Raw genomic sequence first — 19,305 nt, forward strand, 5'->3', positions numbered from 1 at the left:
AATTCTTATTCTTAAGGTAAACTTGTTATTCTTACCTTACGAAATTAGGACATGGAGCTGCACGGCAGACGCGGTGAGCCCATCTGAGTTAGAACTCTGTCTAGCCACTGTAGTGGACCGTTGAGGTGAAGTTCTATCCAGCAAGGCGTTGACGTAACTGTTTGCCTCCTGCAGCAACACACAATAGTTGAGCAATGCTTTGGAATTTTTAGTTGTGAGTGTACTTGATCACTCCCCTGCTGTGCTGTAACTAGAAGTACAATAGACTCCTTTATCCAGACACCTTGTAATGGGACATCAATTTAACCTGACTACACTCAGCAAAAGTGATGTCTCTTCAGCCCGACAACTTTTATCAGCACATTGGTTTGACTGGACTGGATCGCCAGGAAGTGGGCGGTATTGAAACAACTTTCCTCATGGAAAAGATTTGAGACCAGTGATCACAACTAAATGCAATGCTCTTCCAAATTTAAGTAAAATATTGGGTTAGTTTGTGAATGATTCCCGTTTCCCATGGGGTGCTTTAGTTGAACGAGTTTGAGGAGATGTCGGTTTAACCAGACATCATGTTATCCAGAGGAGTTCAGATTAGAGGGAGTCTACTGTACCAGAGTCTTGTGTGTTTTAAGTAGTATTTTAAGTAGTATAACCAGAAAGTTTCTGTCCAATTTCAATTATTCAATTATGCAAGTTTTGGGGTGTGAGCAAGTAAGCGAGTTTTTTGAACAAAATAACCTCTTTAACCCATCCCAATATGGTTTTGGAAAAGGTCTATCCACATATAATTCTTTGGACGACCTAATAAGAGAAATCCTCCGGTCTTTTGAAGCCAGAACCTATGCTCAGGCCACCTTTTGTGACCTGAGTAAGGCTTTTGACTGTGTTGGCTTTGATATTCTTTTAAACAAATTAAATCATCTTCGGTTTTCTGGTTCACTTCATAGTTGTTTCTCATTCTATTTACAAAACCGTATGCAAATAGTTTTTACCAATGGAAAAATCCATCAAGAAAAAACATTGAAATGGGGTATACTTCAGGATTCAGTACTGGGTCCCTTAGAGGCGGTTCACGAGCTCGGGTTTATCGTAGTCTGAGCCCAAAATCCAGAAATAACCGGTATTTGCGCGGCAACTTAAAAATCGGGTTCACAAGCTAGAGACTATAAAAAGCCGCGGATCAAACTGATAGGCTCCACACAATAAGTGCAGGGATAAAACCTGGTTTTAAAAGTTGTGCTCACGAATCCAATTACACATAGTCCCGGCTTTCAATCATTAGTCTCGGTGGGTTCACGAGTCAAGTCCGAGCTCAAAAGAGCTGGTCCGAGCCCAAAGAACAATTAATTGTGTTTGGTCTCCAACTCAGACCTGGTAGGAGGCAGGTTTAAGGTGACATCATGCCGGTTTACTCTAATTAGCTCCTTTATTTTTAGTATTTTTTAAAAACTAATGTTTAAATATGGTTCCACATTAAATATATTGAAAAAAATGTAAAAATGGTAAAAAGGCTCTTAAAACATGAAAAAATCATCAAACTACTTAAAACGACAAATAAACTATGCACGGAACAATAGTATCATAACAAAGATATTTTTACTGATAGACCCCATTTTGGCGAATTTCCAATACCTATAGGGAATAAGCTATTACCGTAGTACTCATGGTGAGACCTGGACCCGGGACCGATCCATTCAAATTCATATATATATTATATTTATATATACAGGGTGAGTTTTAATTGTCCCCCCCCCCAACTTTTTTCTACATTTTAGCGAATTTCCCTATAGGGAAGTAGCTATTACCGTAGGTCTCATGGTAAGACTTAGGCCCGGGACCGATTTACTTTTTCATTTTAATGTCCCCAGAGGCCAAAAACACCATTCGTTCAAATTTTTATATATGTATATATATATATATATATATATATATATAGGTATATATATAGATTTATATATATATATATGTGTCCGTGAACACGATAACTTGAGTAATTTTTATCCGATTTTGATGACATTTGGTTTGAAGGTGTAAGGCGGGATAAACTTGAATGAGTTCGCGATCCAGCATGATCGGACCATGGGAACAGGGTTTTATGGGGGGTTTTATGGGGTAAAAATGGGTTTTTCTCACTTTTTACCCTCAAAACACAAAATTTCCCAATTTTTCTCTAAACCTTCTTAAAGAGCTTAAAAAAACAAACAATTCAGTATATCCAAGTGTTTTTGTACGGTTATTGGTTACGGAGAAAACTAAAAAAAATGGTAAATTTAAAATTCCCATGTTATTCTTATGGAGAATATTGTAAAATGTTGTAGTTTGCTTGTTTATGGATATATTTTGATCAAAGTTGGCAAATTTATTTATTTTATAGTAAGCTATCAATATTTTACTAAAAACACACTACTTTATTAGTTTCCTTGTAGCAGCAAACCTAGGTACTCGTTAAACCTAATAATGTTATTTAAATAGATCAATTGGAAATCAATTCGGACAAATGGAAATTCGCTTAGACGGCAGGTTTGCTGCGGCGGGGGTATTTTCAAATATCAATCCCAGACCACTTCCAAACATTGTTGGGTAGTAAGTACTTCATTTTGACAAGGTGGTCATTTCCGGCCGCCATCTTGGATCCGCCATATTGGATGCAAAATTTTTTTTTCAAATGTAAAGGTGGGGTTGTGACCCATTATTTCGAACTACATTTTTACCCTGATTACAATGCCGCAACCTTTTTAAAAAAATCTTGATTCATTCTAAAGTTATGAGGGCTTTTTAAAACTTTATTTTTAGCCCATTTTAACATTGTGCATGTACAAACTAAGACCATAATCTCAAAATAGTGCTAGATAAAGGTAAGTATACACTACCAGTAATTGTTGACCTATTTTCACTTGGTTATGACTGATGTATTTTTTTCGGCCGCCATCTTGGATCCGCCATTTTGAAATGTGATAAATTATTTTAAATATGAAGGGGGTGTTGTGACCCATCATTTCAAACTACTTTTTTAAGCTGAACTTAATTCCATGATCCGTTTTTCATTTTCATTTTTTTATTTTTAAATATTGACATTTTTTACAAAAAAATTGCAATATTTCATAAATAAAAGTCCCTCATAACTTTAGAATGAATCAATATTTTTTAAAACAGTTTGCGGCATTGTAATCAGGGTAAAAATGTAGTTTGAAATAATGGGTCACAACCCCACCTTTACATTTGAAAAAAAAATTTTGCATCCAATATGGCGGATCCAAGATGGCGGCCGGAAATCACCACCTTGTCAAAATGAAGTACTTACTACCCAACAATGTTTGGAAGTGGTCTGAGATTGATATTTAAAAAAATGTAGAAAAAAGTTGGGGGGGGGGACAATTAAAACTCACCCTGTATACAGGGTGTTTCCAAATTGTCTGTACATATTTTGTGGACTTGTTCCTTGGGCTAAGACAAACATAAAATGTAATATAAGTATGGGTCTAAAATGCCTAGATTTCTGTTTGTCGGTCTGTTTGTGATTTTTTAGAATTATTTTATATCTTGGGCATTTTTCAATATAGAAAATTCAAAATTGGTATAAATGTGTATTTTAGTAGGTAAAAATAGCTTACAAAGTTTTTGATAAACACATTGTTAAATTTACCAAGCTATTGAAAACAGGTAGTAAATTAACATTTTTCTTATAACACTTATAAAACACATATTTACACTGTTTTATTACAAGATGGTAAATATAAATAAAAGTAAGTGGTGAATGATTTTGATGGTAAACTCCAATCATCATCAGGCTCAATAGACAACTGACAAGAATCTTGATGGCGCCCCAACTTTTAATCTATTGAATAAGAGAAGAATTGAATCCTATGGAATATGGTTTGGCTTATCAAACTTGCAAATTCCTTAATTGTATCTAGATTTACCTGTATTCTGCGCCCCAGCCTTTGACAAAGGACATTCTAATGGTGCACATCCTAGTGAGTTGGTAGACTGCTTCAAAACCCTGACTCACGGACTGGGACAGAAGAGCAGCAAACTCTTGGTTGTTGAAAATCTTTAGATTACAACCTACAATCATTTTACTGTTAGTATGCAGATTATTAGTTTTAGAAACACATTAAGGAAGAAGGAATGGATACACAACTAACTTATGGGAGAGTTCCTGTCAGCTGAAAGCACACGATTCACAACACAAATTACAATTGTGTGCAGTGGGACACAAGTCTAGAATCTAGTTTTAGAACTGTGTGTCATTTGATCATTCCATAATTTACCTTGCTTTCTCATCTTATATAAAAACTAAAGCCAAGTAGACTTTTTTCTTTTTCTTTTACTCGTTATAATAAACAATTGTTTGCAGTTAAATTGTTTTATTTAGTTAGACTACTGTTAGAACTGTGGATACGTAAATGTTAGTAACTTAGATTATTCTTATTTTTAATATTGCGGATATTACAGTAAGTACACATAGGCTTGTTGGTGTTGGGACGAGGAAGCAGTGAGTATGTATGTGTGTTTGCAAGTGTGTGTGTATATTAGGAAGGAGGTCGGTTATTTTTTTGGGGAAAGAACGTGGGAGGGGGGAGGAGTCTACCGTTTGTCCAGTTTTCAAATAATGTCATATCAACCACCTATCACGTTTCAAAACCCTTTTTCATCTACAAATGTAAAATCATTTCATCTCCAAAAATAAAATGACTCTCTTCCACACACAGGAATACATTTTCCTCTAAAGGAATTAAGTTTACTTAATTAAATTTTTAAAGTGTTTTTACCAAAAAATAATTATAATATTTACAGAACTAAATAGTATTGTAATTTTGTACAGAGTTTAAATGAGGTAATATCATAGTATACGGTATATACATATACATATTACTAATATGTAAATTCATATGCAAAATAAGTGATATTTTGATTTATTTACCTGGAGGGATTTTACAGACTGTCGCCGGATGCCAGCCGTAACGTTGGTTGCAGTTAGGGGATTGCACGAAGATAGAAGAGTCACTAAGACACTCGGCAAACACTTCGCCACCAATGTAATAGAGCCTGACCCCCTTGCCGATATGTCTACGAATCTGCTCGACTACTGTGTTGCGGTTGACGTTAGACAGAAGACCGAGGCAGAACCTCTCCGAGTTGCTAGGATCTGTGAATCCATCGACTGAGATAGAAGGCTGCGAAGCGTGAAAGGTTTCTCCTACCCTGGTGTTGAGTTCGTAGTAGCTGATGGAACACCAGAATACTGGCTCGCAGTACATGACTGGCTGTGGGTCTAATGCTGGGCTTGGGCTCATGCCTACAAAACATAACACTCTGTAGTAGTGACCAAATATGCGCCTCACTGTAAATTTATTTGAGTCAAACTTGCTGACTCTTGATCTTCAGGAGATGAGAAATATTTGTATCAGCGGACAGGCGAAAATGCTGGCTGATGTTTTGAATATGTGACGTAGTAACACATCTTTGAGTCAAGCTAATTAACAATACAAGTCTGTGTGGAATATTCCTTCATCAATCTAAAACTAAAGTCTACATCACTGTCCTTCAACCACAGAAGATGGCCAATAAGTTAAAATTCATCACGTTAATACTGGGGTGCAGCCCTGGTTCTGGACAACAGTCTGGAGATTGGAGTCCGGTTGAGCTTTTTTTAAAAACCTCCATGGCATCCATTTGCCAAAAATAATCCTCAATAAAACCTTTACATTCCAATTAATACACTGCTTTGTCTGTTAGGCCACCAAGGCAGCCGAATATGACGGCTAACCTAAACCTAAGCCAGTTATATCTCATATCATACAGAAAAAAGCCAATAGTTTAATAAAATACCTATTTTATTAGCCTAGGCTAAGATAGCAACAATAACATGTTATGTGTACCATTTTAAAACTCTACTTTTGCAATCTGTGTTAATATTAGATAATTTAAATTTGGTGCTTACTTAGGGCTATCTATTATGCAGTGTGTAAATTCAGTATCGAAACGAATCTGTATTTTTTAAACCTTAGAAATATTCTGTTTTTGGCATTGATTGTTAACAAAGGTTCCGCAACTTTTTTCACCAAAAAAATTGTTTAACCCGCCTAAGTAGTAGTAAGTAGTGATATGGTAGAGGTGACTTATTTTTTTCCAATAGCAACCTCTATTGAAAGACCCCTCATTTTGAAGGGTTTGTCAAAAGAAATACAGCGACGCAAACCCGAGGTAGATATTTCACCTATTACGGTTTAAAAAATACAGATTTGTTTCGATACTTAATTTACACACTGTATATACTGACCACACCGATAAATCGACTTCCAAATATTTCAATTAGTTTAATTAGCAAAATATTCCTAACCGAATCCAACCTACCCATCGTTAGGTTAGGTTATAATTATTAGGTCTGGTTGGTATATTAGGTAAGTACCGATAATTTGAACATAATTAGTTGTGGTCTCCCAGACTTCAGGCAAATAGTCCCCACTGTGTTTCACAATCTTCACTATGTCTGGTTCTACCTTTCATTAACTGTTCTTAAATAGCGTACAACTCAATTGTAAATTCTTAAACATTGGTTTAAATCACCAAAATAGGAAGACAAGAATGTTTCCTATTTTTTTATTTTTATTTTGTCAAAAGTTACAAAGTGCTTTAGGTATTTAGTTTCTACTCGTTTGTCAAATGTATTTACTTAGGTTGTCATTATGATCCATGTTGTCTCCATCCTCTGACATGTACCCAGGGGGAGGGGTCTCGGTGGGAGGGCGGTTGGTTGTTGGCTCCAGGGCGAAGGTGGTGAGTGGGTGAGACAGGGGTGGAGCTGATGTGTTGGTGGGAGGAGACGCAATGTGTTCTACCAACTCTACAGCACCACCCACACCCAGGCTGTCTACGCTGGACTCTCCGTTCACCCGAGGGACCAGAATAGCAGGGAGAACTGCAAAAAGATAATGTGATAATACTGCATTAAGATACATAGATCTCAGGTGATCTTTACGATGTCCGATGTCATTGTGATCGTAACAGAGATGCTGCTAAAATCGCTTTTCCCATGTGTTGATTTTGCTTTCGACATACCACTATTGCGTTGCTTTCGCTGGATTGTAATATCAATAGGCCCATCCCCTATTGGTACGTAGGCCTACTTAATTATCCGTAGTGACATTTTTACGTCGGTTCTTCGTACAGGTGGTAGCGAGAATCACTTTTAACCTTTAAGTACCAACAAATCACTATTTACAACTAAGTTTATCATTGAGGTTAAGGGTGTAGCATAGAGCACAAGGGCCTAGATTTTTTAGGATTTTTTGAGAGGATAGCAGGCTTACCTGAATGGGAAAGAGTCCAAACTGGCACAGGAAACACAAAACATAACTTTACACTATATACACAAAACATTAGAATATTTCACTGTCACTGACAGCATTTTCAACTAAGGAAGAGAGAGTTTTTTAGATGTCCAAAATGGTGGCCACTGGCCAGTGAGTTGTTGAGTCAGTGTTGCCAATAGTAGAATTCAAAAAACACATTTTCAGTTTATCTTATATGCACTATATATATATGAATAAATATGTAAGCCTGCTAGTTGGGTTGGATTTTGAAGTGGAGTGGGTTAAATGAAAGGTATTATCTAAGGTTTAGGTTTGGGGGTTGTCTAGACTTAGTAAACCATTGGTAGGACAGTTCCCATCTTCTAAGTTGTGACTGGTTACATTGAGGAGGTAGTGATTTGACTATTTTGGTTGTAAAGCAGTCATTGAAACTAGGGTTGTTGTGGCTCTGGGCATGTTGTACAACTGGTTTGTCTTTGTATCCAGTAGATACATCTTGTCTATGGCCATTCATCCTGGTTCTGAGGCTATTGGTGGATAGGCCTACATACTGTGCCTCACATTTGTTACATTGTAGTTGGTAGATAATGTTCTTCGTTTCACAAGTGTTGAAGCCTCGGATGTTGTAGTTTTCTTTGGTTGTGGAACTGGAAAATGTTTGGCTGGGTTGATTTATTTCACATGTTTTACATCTCTTGTTATCACAGGGATATGAACCGTTAGGGCGTGCGTTGTTTGGGTTGTTGTTGGCCGGGTCAGGAACTTTTGGGTGGACTAGTATTTTTCGGAGATTGGGTGGTTGTCTAAAAACAATGTTTGGTGGATCTTTCAAAAAATTGATGGTGTGGTTGGAGGCCTTGAGGATTTTGAAGCCCTCTTTTAAAATGCCATTCAATGAATGTAGTCCTTGGTGGTAGTCCGTGACAAGAGCAATGTTTTTGCTATTTCGTTTTTCATTATTTGGTTGTGGATGGTCTTGCGCTAAGCGGATTTGGTTCTCCACCAGCTTTCTAGGGTAACCCCTTTTTATGAATGCGTCAGATATTTTGTTATTGAACTTGTTTAATTCATCATCGTTGCTGCAGATCCTTTTGCCCCTGATGGCTTGACTGAACGGGATGGATCTTTTGGTGTTCTTTGGGTGGTTGCTGTTAAAATGTAAATACTGTAGATGGTTGGTAGGCTTGAAGTGTACACCGGTTTGTATGAGTCCATCTTGAATATTTATTTCTAGGTCCAGGAAAACTATTGTTGATGTTGAGATGTTGCTGGTGAATTTAAGGGAACTGAAACTGTTAAGGCTGTCAATAAACTGTTTTAAGGAGTCTGAGCCTGAGGTCCACAAGATAAAAATATCGTCTATAAACCGGAACCAACACAAAGGTTGTACTTTTTGTGATTGTAGGAAACACTTTTCGAGTTTCCCCATGAACAGATTTGCGTAGGATGGGGCCATCCTCGTACCCATGGCAGTGCCTTTAGTTTGTAAATAGTTTCTACCTTCAAATTGAAAATTGTTTTTTTCTAGAATGAACTTAGCCATGTTCAGTAGGAAAGAAGTTGAGGGCTTAGTGTTTTTGGGGCGTTGGTCCAGGAAAAATTCTATAGCCGCTAGTCCATGTGTAAGGGGGATGTTAGTGTACAGGGAAGTTACATCTATGGTAGCCAAAATCGTCTCAGGAGGAAGAGGTGTTGGTATGGTAGTCAGCCGTTCTAAGAAGTGGTTGGTGTCTTTAACATGTGAAGGCAATTCTCTGACAAAAGGTTGCAGGTGAGAATCTATATATGCCGAGATTCTTTCCGTGGCAGAATTGCAACTGGCAACTATAGGTCGGCCAGGGGGTGGAAAAACGTTTTTGTGTATCTTGGGCAGTATGTAAAATTGAGGAGTAGAGGGGTTGTCGTTTATGAGTAGTCTTATTGATTCGGGGGATATATTTTGGAGAGGTGCTTCTTTAACGAGCCACTGTGTGAGTTCAGTATTAAAATCTTTGGTTGGAACATTTTCCAGTTCCACAACCAAAGAAAACTACAACATCCGAGGCTTCAACACTTGTGAAACGAAGAACATTATCTACCAACTACAATGTAACAAATGTGAGGCACAGTATGTAGGCCTATCCACCAATAGCCTCAGAACCAGGATGAATGGCCATAGACAAGATGTATCTACTGGATACAAAGACAAACCAGTTGTACAACATGCCCAGAGCCACAACAACCCTAGTTTCAATGACTGCTTTACAACCAAAATAGTCAAATCACTACCTCCTCAATGTAACCAGTCACAACTTAGAAGATGGGAACTGTCCTACCAATGGTTTACTAAGTCTAGACAACCCCCAAACCTAAACCTTAGATAATACCTTTCATTTAACCCACTCCACTTCAAAATCCAACCCAACTAGCAGGCTTACATATTTATTCATATATATATAGTGCATATAAGATAAACTGAAAATGTGTTTTTTGAATTCTACTATTGGCAACACTGACTCAACAACTCACTGGCCAGTGGCCACCATTTTGGACATCTAAAAAACTCTCTCTTCCTTAGTTGAAAATGCTGTCAGTGACAGTGAAATATTCTAATGTTTTGTGTATATAGTGTAAAGTTATGTTTTGTGTTTCCTGTGCCAGTTTGGACTCTTTCCCATTCAGGTAAGCCTGCTATCCTCTCAAAAAATCCTAAAAAATCTAGGCCCTTGTGCTCTATGCTACACCCTTAACCTCAAACTGAAACAACACTCATTTTCTCTCTTCCTTATTGTGTTCCTTTTTATCTATCCATCTTTCCTATTCCTTTTCACAATGTTTCTTGCCAAATCTTGGATTAAACAAATGAAGAATGATGCCTTTCATTTGGCCAAAGTCAATACACATGTGTTATTTCTGGAAGCTTGCCTTAATCTAGGCCTAGCCCCTCTAGGCCTAACCTCCAAACCACCTTTGTCTAGCTCCCCTAAATACATGTGGCCTGAACTTATAGAACTTTACAAAACAAACTCCATTGAAGCCACAAGAATTACATTGAGAAACTACAAAACTGAACAACACAAATTACTCAATAGCCTAAAAGCAGTCAACCATCTTCTTATAACGAATTTCCCTAATCTAATCTCTGAAATGACCAGTACAGTTAAAAAAGCTAACCAGCTACAGGAGAATCTAGCAAAGAATAAACTAAAAAAACTGTCTAAACTATGCTTGTTGAAATTAAGAAATGAGGGATTCATTGAAGCTAACTGTTCACCTCCAAACCAAAAAAACGCACCTTTGATAGGAGACAAGCCTAGCCTTGCCACAATTTTTAATCTTCCGATTCCCACAGGACAATTACCTTTACTACCAAAAGTCCCCTACAGAAAGCCCACAGTGAAAGAAGATGAAACAGACAGCAACACCGTCCCTAAAACTACCATTTCCGATCAATCGGTTATGAACATCTCTTCGCATGAGTTGTCGGAGGATGAAACATCAGTGCTCTCTAAAGGCCTAACCTTTACTCCTACTCACACATTGGACCCTTTCAGTTTAGGACAGGACATTTTCACATTTGCGAGAAATCTTAGAATACAGTACCACACACATCAATTTCCAAACGCCCTAAAAAACCAACCCCAACCCGATGATTCTCTCATGAAGTTTAAACCGCCTTCCAACTGGGATCCACCGCCTCTACCGCCTGATCATCCGATTGAACTGTACATAAACTTCATTATGCAAACTGTCACAGACCCAAACTTCTTGAAGAAACTGCCAAAAAACGACAATCTGACTCCAGGAGAAAGAACAGCTCTAAAATCCTTGAAAAATAATAGAAACATTATGATACTACCAGCTGACAAAGGATCCACCACTGTAATTATGAACAAACAAGATTACACTGTTGAAGCCTACTAACAGTTATCCGACAAAGACACCTACAAAGAGATTGATGAAAACCCAACCAAAGATTTTAATACTGAACTCACACAGTGGCTCGTTAAAGAAGCACCTCTCCAAAATATATCCCCCGAATCAATAAGACTACTCATAAACGACAACCCCTCTACTCCTCAATTTTACATACTGCCCAAGATACACAAAAACGTTTTTCCACCCCCTGGCCGACCTATAGTTGCCAGTTGCAATTCTGCCACGGAAAGAATCTCGGCATATATAGATTCTCACCTGCAACCTTTTGTCAGAGAATTGCCTTCACATGTTAAAGACACCAACCACTTCTTAGAACGGCTGACTACCATACCAACACCTCTTCCTCCTGAGACGATTTTGGCTACCATAGATGTAACTTCCCTGTACACTAACATCCCCCTTACACATGGACTAGCGGCTATAGAATTTTTCCTGGACCAACGCCCCAAAAACACTAAGCCCTCAACTTCTTTCCTACTGAACATGGCTAAGTTCATTCTAGAAAAAAACAATTTTCAATTTGAAGGTAGAAACTATTTACAAACTAAAGGCACTGCCATGGGTACGAGGATGGCCCCATCCTACGCAAATCTGTTCATGGGGAAACTCGAAAAGTGTTTCCTACAATCACAAAAAGTACAACCTTTGTGTTGGTTCCGGTTTATAGACGATATTTTTATCTTGTGGACCTCAGGCTCAGACTCCTTAAAACAGTTTATTGACAGCCTTAACAGTTTCAGTTCCCTTAAATTCACCAGCAACATCTCAACATCAACAATAGTTTTCCTGGACCTAGAAATAAATATTCAAGATGGACTCATACAAACCGGTGTACACTTCAAGCCTACCAACCATCTACAGTATTTACATTTTAACAGCAACCACCCAAAGAACACCAAAAGATCCATCCCGTTCAGTCAAGCCATCAGGGGCAAAAGGATCTGCAGCAACGATGATGAATTAAACAAGTTCAATAACAAAATATCTGACGCATTCATAAAAAGGGGTTACCCTAGAAAGCTGGTGGAGAACCAAATCCGCTTAGCGCAAGACCATCCACAACCAAATAATGAAAAACGAAATAGCAAAAACATTGCTCTTGTCACGGACTACCACCAAGGACTACATTCATTGAATGGCATTTTAAAAGAGGGCTTCAAAATCCTCAAGGCCTCCAACCACACCATCAATTTTTTGAAAGATCCACCAAACATTGTTTTTAGACAACCACCCAATCTCCGAAAAATACTAGTCCACCCAAAAGTTCCTGACCCGGCCAACAACAACCCAAACAACGCACGCCCTAACGGTTCATATCCCTGTGATAACAAGAGATGTAAAACATGTGAAATAAATCAACCCAGCCAAACATTTTCCAGTTCCACAACCAAAGAAAACTACAACATCCGAGGCTTCAACACTTGTGAAACGAAGAACATTATCTACCAACTACAATGTAACAAATGTGAGGCACAGTATGTAGGCCTATCCACCAATAGCCTCAGAACCAGGATGAATGGCCATAGACAAGATGTATCTACTGGATACAAAGACAAACCAGTTGTACAACATGCCCAGAGCCACAACAACCCTAGTTTCAATGACTGCTTTACAACCAAAATAGTCAAATCACTACCTCCTCAATGTAACCAGTCACAACTTAGAAGATGGGAACTGTCCTACCAATGGTTTACTAAGTCTAGACAACCCCCAAACCTAAACCTTAGATAATACCTTTCATTTAACCCACTCCACTTCAAAATCCAACCCAACTAGCAGGCTTACATATTTATTCATATATATATAGTGCATATAAGATAAACTGAAAATGTGTTTTTTGAATTCTACTATTGGCAACACTGACTCAACAACTCACTGGCCAGTGGCCACCATTTTGGACATCTAAAAAACTCTCTCTTCCTTAGTTGAAAATGCTGTCAGTGACAGTGAAATATTCTAATGTTTTGTGTATATAGTGTAAAGTTATGTTTTGTGTTTCCTGTGCCAGTTTGGACTCTTTCCCATTCAGGTAAGCCTGCTATCCTCTCAAAAAATCCTAAGTTTATCATTGGTGTTTCATTTTTCACATTCATATTACATTTGTTTGTTTTCCTACAGTAAAGAATTTGTGTTTTAGGAAATGTGTACATTTATTTTCTCGTAAAATATTCTGTCTAGGTTCTATATGTTAGTTTGAAAACATTTTTTTAGCAAACCCTTATGAATTGTTCATGCTTTATTTTGTTTATAGGCATATATCAATAGTTTGAAACCTGTTTATTTTACATTACCTCAAAGTCGTTTTTAGTACTTCATTTGATAAACTACTGTCACATAAGATAAGATAAAGCACAATAGATGATGATGGCGCAAAAAAATCAATGCCCCGCTTCCAAATAACTCTGCATCCAGCCTTCTTAACACTAATACCGAAACCCCGGTCTGACAGGCCCACGGGAATTTTCAAAAACGCATGTTGGCAACACTGTTTACTTGGAAGATTCCATTCCCCCAATACCTTCCCCCCTTTTCCTCCCCTACCTATTGATATTTTGTTTGTTCATTTTGCATGGGTGCCGTGACCTTGACAGGTTGTCTGTTCATAACATCCCTGGCTCAGAAGCCCATCGTTAGTGTATTTTAAAGCGGGGTCTCACAGGCCGAAGGTTTCGGTTTGTGTGTGTCAAAGCGGGGTCCATTATTTTTCAAATGGGGTCTCACAGACTGGGGTTTTCGGTTAACGTCAGCCTAGGTAGGGTTTCGGTATTAGTGTTAAAGGTAAAATGAAAATGGTTGAAACTTTGAGTACGAGTGAAGTCAATAAGTCTTGGAAACTATTAGTTCTGTTTTAATATTGTGTATTAATTATTGAGAATTCATTTCTAATTTAGTCTTGATGCAAAAGTATATTATTGAACTTAGATTAAATTACAAAGAATGAACATAAAAAATATAAACAATTCAAAGTAAATAAACCAACAGATGTTAATTATAACATCTGTTTAATATTACAACATTCCTCCCTTTTAGTTCCCCTCGCATTTTTTCACAGGTTTCACTATTCTTCCAAACCTTGTTCTAACTTCTTCATTAGACTGGTGACTTGGTTGTGAATAAGTAGGATTGTTATTGTTTACAAACAACCTTGTATTGAAAGTGTGTGTACTTGTAGTTCTAGAGATTGATCTTGGTGTTTTCTGATTACTCTGATTAGTGTTGTTGGTTTGAGAGGTAGGGATTTTGGGTAAGCTTCGTTCATTGTATAAGTTACAGAAGTTTGCGGAGACTGATCGTTATTTTTGAGAAAGGAAGTGGAGTATAGTCTGATTTTTAACTGAAAGCTGCTGGAGCTCGGCCCTACCTGCGAGTGACCCAACTCACGCACGCACACTTACCATCACCCTAATTGCCTAAAAGCCCCGATCCCCTTCACTACCTAGAAATATAACATCTGTTGTATGATACCTCAAAATCGCAAATCATTTTAAGTTAGATATAAGTAAAATGCTTAGTGTTGGTAAATTTGTTGTTTAATTCCATGAAAAGTTAGTCCAAATACGAAATCATTATGAAAAGAAATAGTAGAAAAAAATATTCGTAACTTCTACATTTTACAAGCAAAAAATATATTGTTTGGTATCATTTTACTTAACATTTTGAGCTGAAGCCAAAAGCATTAACCGATTTTATAACAAAGGTAAAATTGAAAAAATTGATAGTTAAATTTCTTTTAGCCAGTGATGACTCACACGGTAGGTCTCTGGTCCGTCCTAATCCCTTGCACGTGTGTGTGTGTGTGTGAGGCCTGCGTGTGTGTGAGTAGGGTCGACCCTTCAGCCTGTCGCGTTCCCTGAACAATCGTACTATAATACTTACTGATTGTTTAGGACTGGTTTGGCTTTTGTACGGAATCAAGCGGTATCGGTTTCGGTATTTTTTTTACTGTATATTTTTTACAACGGTATTTTTTTCAGTATTTACCCAATAAGATCTTGGCTCATTGGCTAGGTTTGTTACTGTACCCTGACGTTTTAGATCTTGGATCCACACCTTTTGTCCTCGTTGAAACTGGGGTAAATCCCTTGTACTGTGATGCTTATCATATTGATAATCATCTTCATGTTCAACAGTTCTAATAACAAACTTAAAAACTAATATTTTCTATTTTAAAAATTTAACTTGATTCTTTTATTCTTTTATATGGGTTTTGAAATATGACAAGAAAAAGTTCGTAGGCTATTTTTTTTTCTGGTCAGCTATGTTAAAAAACAGTGGATTTTGATTTTGAAGCTAAATTCTAAATAGTATTTCTTTTTTTAGCTGGTGTACCTAGTTTGGCTGAAGTTAAGAGTTATACAAAAGGGCTTTCCGGCTGCGCCTCACTGCGTTGTGCGGGCAGATTCTGACAAAAATCTCACTTTTGACACAGTTTGAATACAAGTGTGAACACTCCAGTTACTAGCGATACATAAAAGTAACCACGCTACTTAGAAAAATAATGAGTGCACTAAAAATTTCCATCATTATAATTTCTAAGTAACGGTATTCATTCCTGTAAAGATATAGTAGTTTACACAACGATTGACTAAAGATAGTGTTAACAACACGAGTAGAAAATTTAAGGTACGAGCCTTGGCGAGTGCCTCAAAACCTTCTACAAGTGTCGTTAACACTTTTTACGTGAGTTGGTTACACTACTTTACCTTTAACAGTGTTTTAATTACTATACATCACTACTCATCACTTCTAAGAGAGGTTATGTTGTCAATTATAACCTCTCATTGCCACTGAGAGTGATGCAACGAAACATTGTACCAAACACTAATAGCACCTCTCAACAATTAAATTGGCCTGAACAGCTGCTTTATAATAATATATTGTCATATCAAAAAAAGAATAATAATTTCTATAAATAAACCTATATACTTCTTTATAATCTCTAACTAACATTAGTTGAAGTTTGAATCGTTAAAATTTTACTTCTTTTCTCTCAATCCTTGAATCTCATTGGTCCGTTTCCCGTGTTGTTGTTATGAATAAAACTATGCCGTTATGAAAGTAAAAAATGCTGTTATGTGAAACTTTTCAATTCTAAGAACTGAACTGAAACTGCTACTTTAAAAAACGATCGTAGGTAAAATATTTTTTAGCTCGTTTATAAAAATGAACATGACAATCGGAATGCAGAAGAGTGTTGTTTTTAAGAGTGTCAAAAAGCCACGACTTCAAATATTCTCACAATGTAAACCAAATGTCAGAATTTCATCAAACTTTAAAACAACATAGATACACACATTACGAATAACATTTCCCCCTGCTACTCTCTGCCAGGGCCCATGATCACAATGCAGGATAAAGCGAAACAACTTACACAGCAAGGAGTATAAGTCTGCCTTCCTTTTTTTTGTAAACTTAACGCTGTGTACTATGTTACTATGTTGTACTGTGTGTAAAATGACTACAGATATCAATGTGAATACCTACCTGGAGCTTCTATCCGGCAGTAGTGATAGGGATTGACACAGACGTCGTCTCTTTTGAGAGCGTACGCGTAGGAGCACGTGTCAATAGCTCGCAGTTCGTGGTGGGACTGAACCTCAGGCCAGCGCCACAATCTGCAGTAGATTACGTGAGGAAGACCTTTCCTGTGTGACACTTGGATACGACCGTCGACAGTCCTACACATAAATATACACAGTTTACAAAACAGCCACCACAGAGTAAAACCAAAACAGCTGATACCAATAATTATGGAATTTCATGTACATGGTGCCCTGTTAGTTAGTACAAACAACTTAGGAATAGATTATCTCCCAGGGTAATATTGATATCTTTATTGTCTTCTGTTCGCGGCAAAATCGTGGGAATCTCCTGCGTCGTTTGGACATCATCATAGGCTCGCCGCAATTTCGGCAAAATGTTGAATATCTCCCTCGGTTATTTGACTTCATCATCTTATCCCGTGAAGAACGAACAAATGTTAGTTAGGAATGGCCAAAACTGTGGATTTGATAAATGATAGCCAAAACAAGCTTGGTTATAAATAAACTCAGGTACATCATAAAAATATAGCCTAGATTCCATCTCGTTGCATGTCAACTTTGTTGTTAATGTCAACTGAACAGTATGAGTTAGCCAAAAAAACCTCCCGTAAAACATTTACTTTACGTAGCTTAGCTAAGCTAAAAGCATGAAAGTTTTAAGTTAAACTCTAGTTTGGTACGTTCACTCTATACGATACATAAAGTAAGCTTTTATTAAGCTTACTTGATACTAAACAAAATTTTAATAAAATATTGACTTTGGACAAAACGCACATTGAAGTATTGAGCATGTAGGCTATTTTTGACAATGGTATGTAAGAAATTGATTCCTAGCTGGCCTAAAATTACGCAGTATAGTATTTTTATTCTTATGTGTTGGTCAGGCTAGGCTAATATGATTAAATCCTCCAGCCAGAATGAGTTTTTACCTGAACAATCTGCATTTTACCGAGTATTCTTAAACAAAGTTGATAATCTGGGCTTGAATGTAATTTGTGAATCTTTCAAAAGGATTTAAAAATCAAAAACCTAAACCTAAGATTTCAATTGAATACTATTTAGAGAAGTACAATTACATTATTTATCATTAATATTGGGTTTTTAACAACCATAAAATACACAGACAAGTAACCAAAACAATTAATATTTTTTCAGTAAGGGTACCATGGAAGCAATGTAGTGAGAAGCAAGACTAATAACCAAGCAACCAAAACAATAAATACCCCTGTCGCAGTAGCTGAGTTTTTAGCATTCTCACTGCAATTAGTTGTAATATTTTTTAAGAGTTTTTTTTTTTCATGGAAAGGTCCAAATCATGATCATGTTACAATTTGACGTACACCTGGTATCAGAAAGCATAATTGACAAATAAACAGCGACATAGGTAATTGACGAATAGCTGTTGGGTCCTGATTGCTTCAATTCTTGAAATCAAACAAGCAACCAATCCACTCAATTGGCCAGGGTTAATTTCAATTTAATACATCTGTATTCATTTTCAAACTTGTACTTAGTTTCACAATCAACAGCAATACGGTTATCTACCTACTACAAAAACAAGCACATTAAACATCTTGCAACAAAATACAAAATAATACACAGCTAAGTTATAGTGAAATTTAAAAAATATCTATTTTTGAAAACAGTATAAAATTCTCCAATTAAATCAAATGCATGGTTGGTTGGATAAAATATAAATTTATTATTTACTTTCGGTATATGAGAAAATAAATCATTGACTTAGCTTTATTTCGCTATTTTGAATTTTTATTGTATGGATTCAATTACTTTTGAGCCATAAATAAAGGTTTTATTTCAAGCTCATGTCCATGACCATCTTAATTTTATTCCTTTTTTATCAATTATCTAATTATCAATTAACAATCAATTAATTGAGACCAGACACCACCTAGGTGCACATTTTATTATTCACTCACACGCACATAGTGGTGTCCCCATCTTAAATAATTGATTGATTTGATATAATTGAAGAATGGGTGTAGAATGGTGTGGGATGATCTGTGTAGCTTTGTTAGGGCCTTTTCACACGAGGCCACTGGTTGCCCGCCACAGCTTTAACATTATTTTAAATGGGACCTTCCACACAAAGCCACTGTAGTTGCCCGCCACTACACAGTGGCCGAGCAGTGTCTTCTCGCGCAACTGCTAGTCGGCCACCGCCGGCAACTGCAGTGGCAGCAACTCGTCGCGGGGCATTGAATTAAATGGGAGCTTTCACACGTAGCAACTAGTGGCCGCCACCGTGGATGAGCGCGCAGCTACTATTTTGAATCAGTTCACGTGCATACTGCAAAGACAAACGCACTATTGTAGTTGTTGAGTGTTTTCGTGTTGAATTGTTTGTTTGTGAAAATGAGTGATCAGAAGAAAAATAAAGAGGACGTTGCTGAAAAAGAAAAAGACAAAGGAAAACAACAGAATAAGAGAATATACAAAATAATAGAAGACAAAGTGGATACTGAACATCTAAATTTGCAAAATTGAAAAGTAACTGGCAATTTGGTAAA

The 19,305-nt window shown here is 37.1% G+C and overlaps 1 protein-coding gene across 1 annotated transcript in view; it reads right to left on the minus strand.

Moving 5' to 3' along the window:
- Positions 1-19,305, minus strand: part of LOC128998076 (mothers against decapentaplegic homolog 3) — a 29,307-nt gene that overhangs the window by 6,001 nt on the left and 4,001 nt on the right. Inside the window, exons 3-7 of the mRNA XM_054424063.1 lie at positions 16,719-16,912; positions 6,677-6,922; positions 4,925-5,299; positions 3,921-4,065; positions 36-168 (exon numbers count right to left, since the gene is read on the minus strand). Coding sequence (XP_054280038.1) covers positions 45-168; positions 3,921-4,065; positions 4,925-5,299; positions 6,677-6,922; positions 16,719-16,912 — 1,084 coding nt within the window. The 3' untranslated portion in view covers positions 36-44. The remainder of the gene's footprint in view (positions 1-35; positions 169-3,920; positions 4,066-4,924; positions 5,300-6,676; positions 6,923-16,718; positions 16,913-19,305) is intronic.

Source organism: Macrosteles quadrilineatus, unplaced genomic scaffold (assembly GCF_028750875.1).
Source record: "Macrosteles quadrilineatus isolate MER2022 unplaced genomic scaffold, UCM_ALF_1.0 Scaffold_7__1_contigs__length_78375512, whole genome shotgun sequence".
Taxonomy (NCBI): domain Eukaryota; kingdom Metazoa; phylum Arthropoda; class Insecta; order Hemiptera; family Cicadellidae; genus Macrosteles; species Macrosteles quadrilineatus.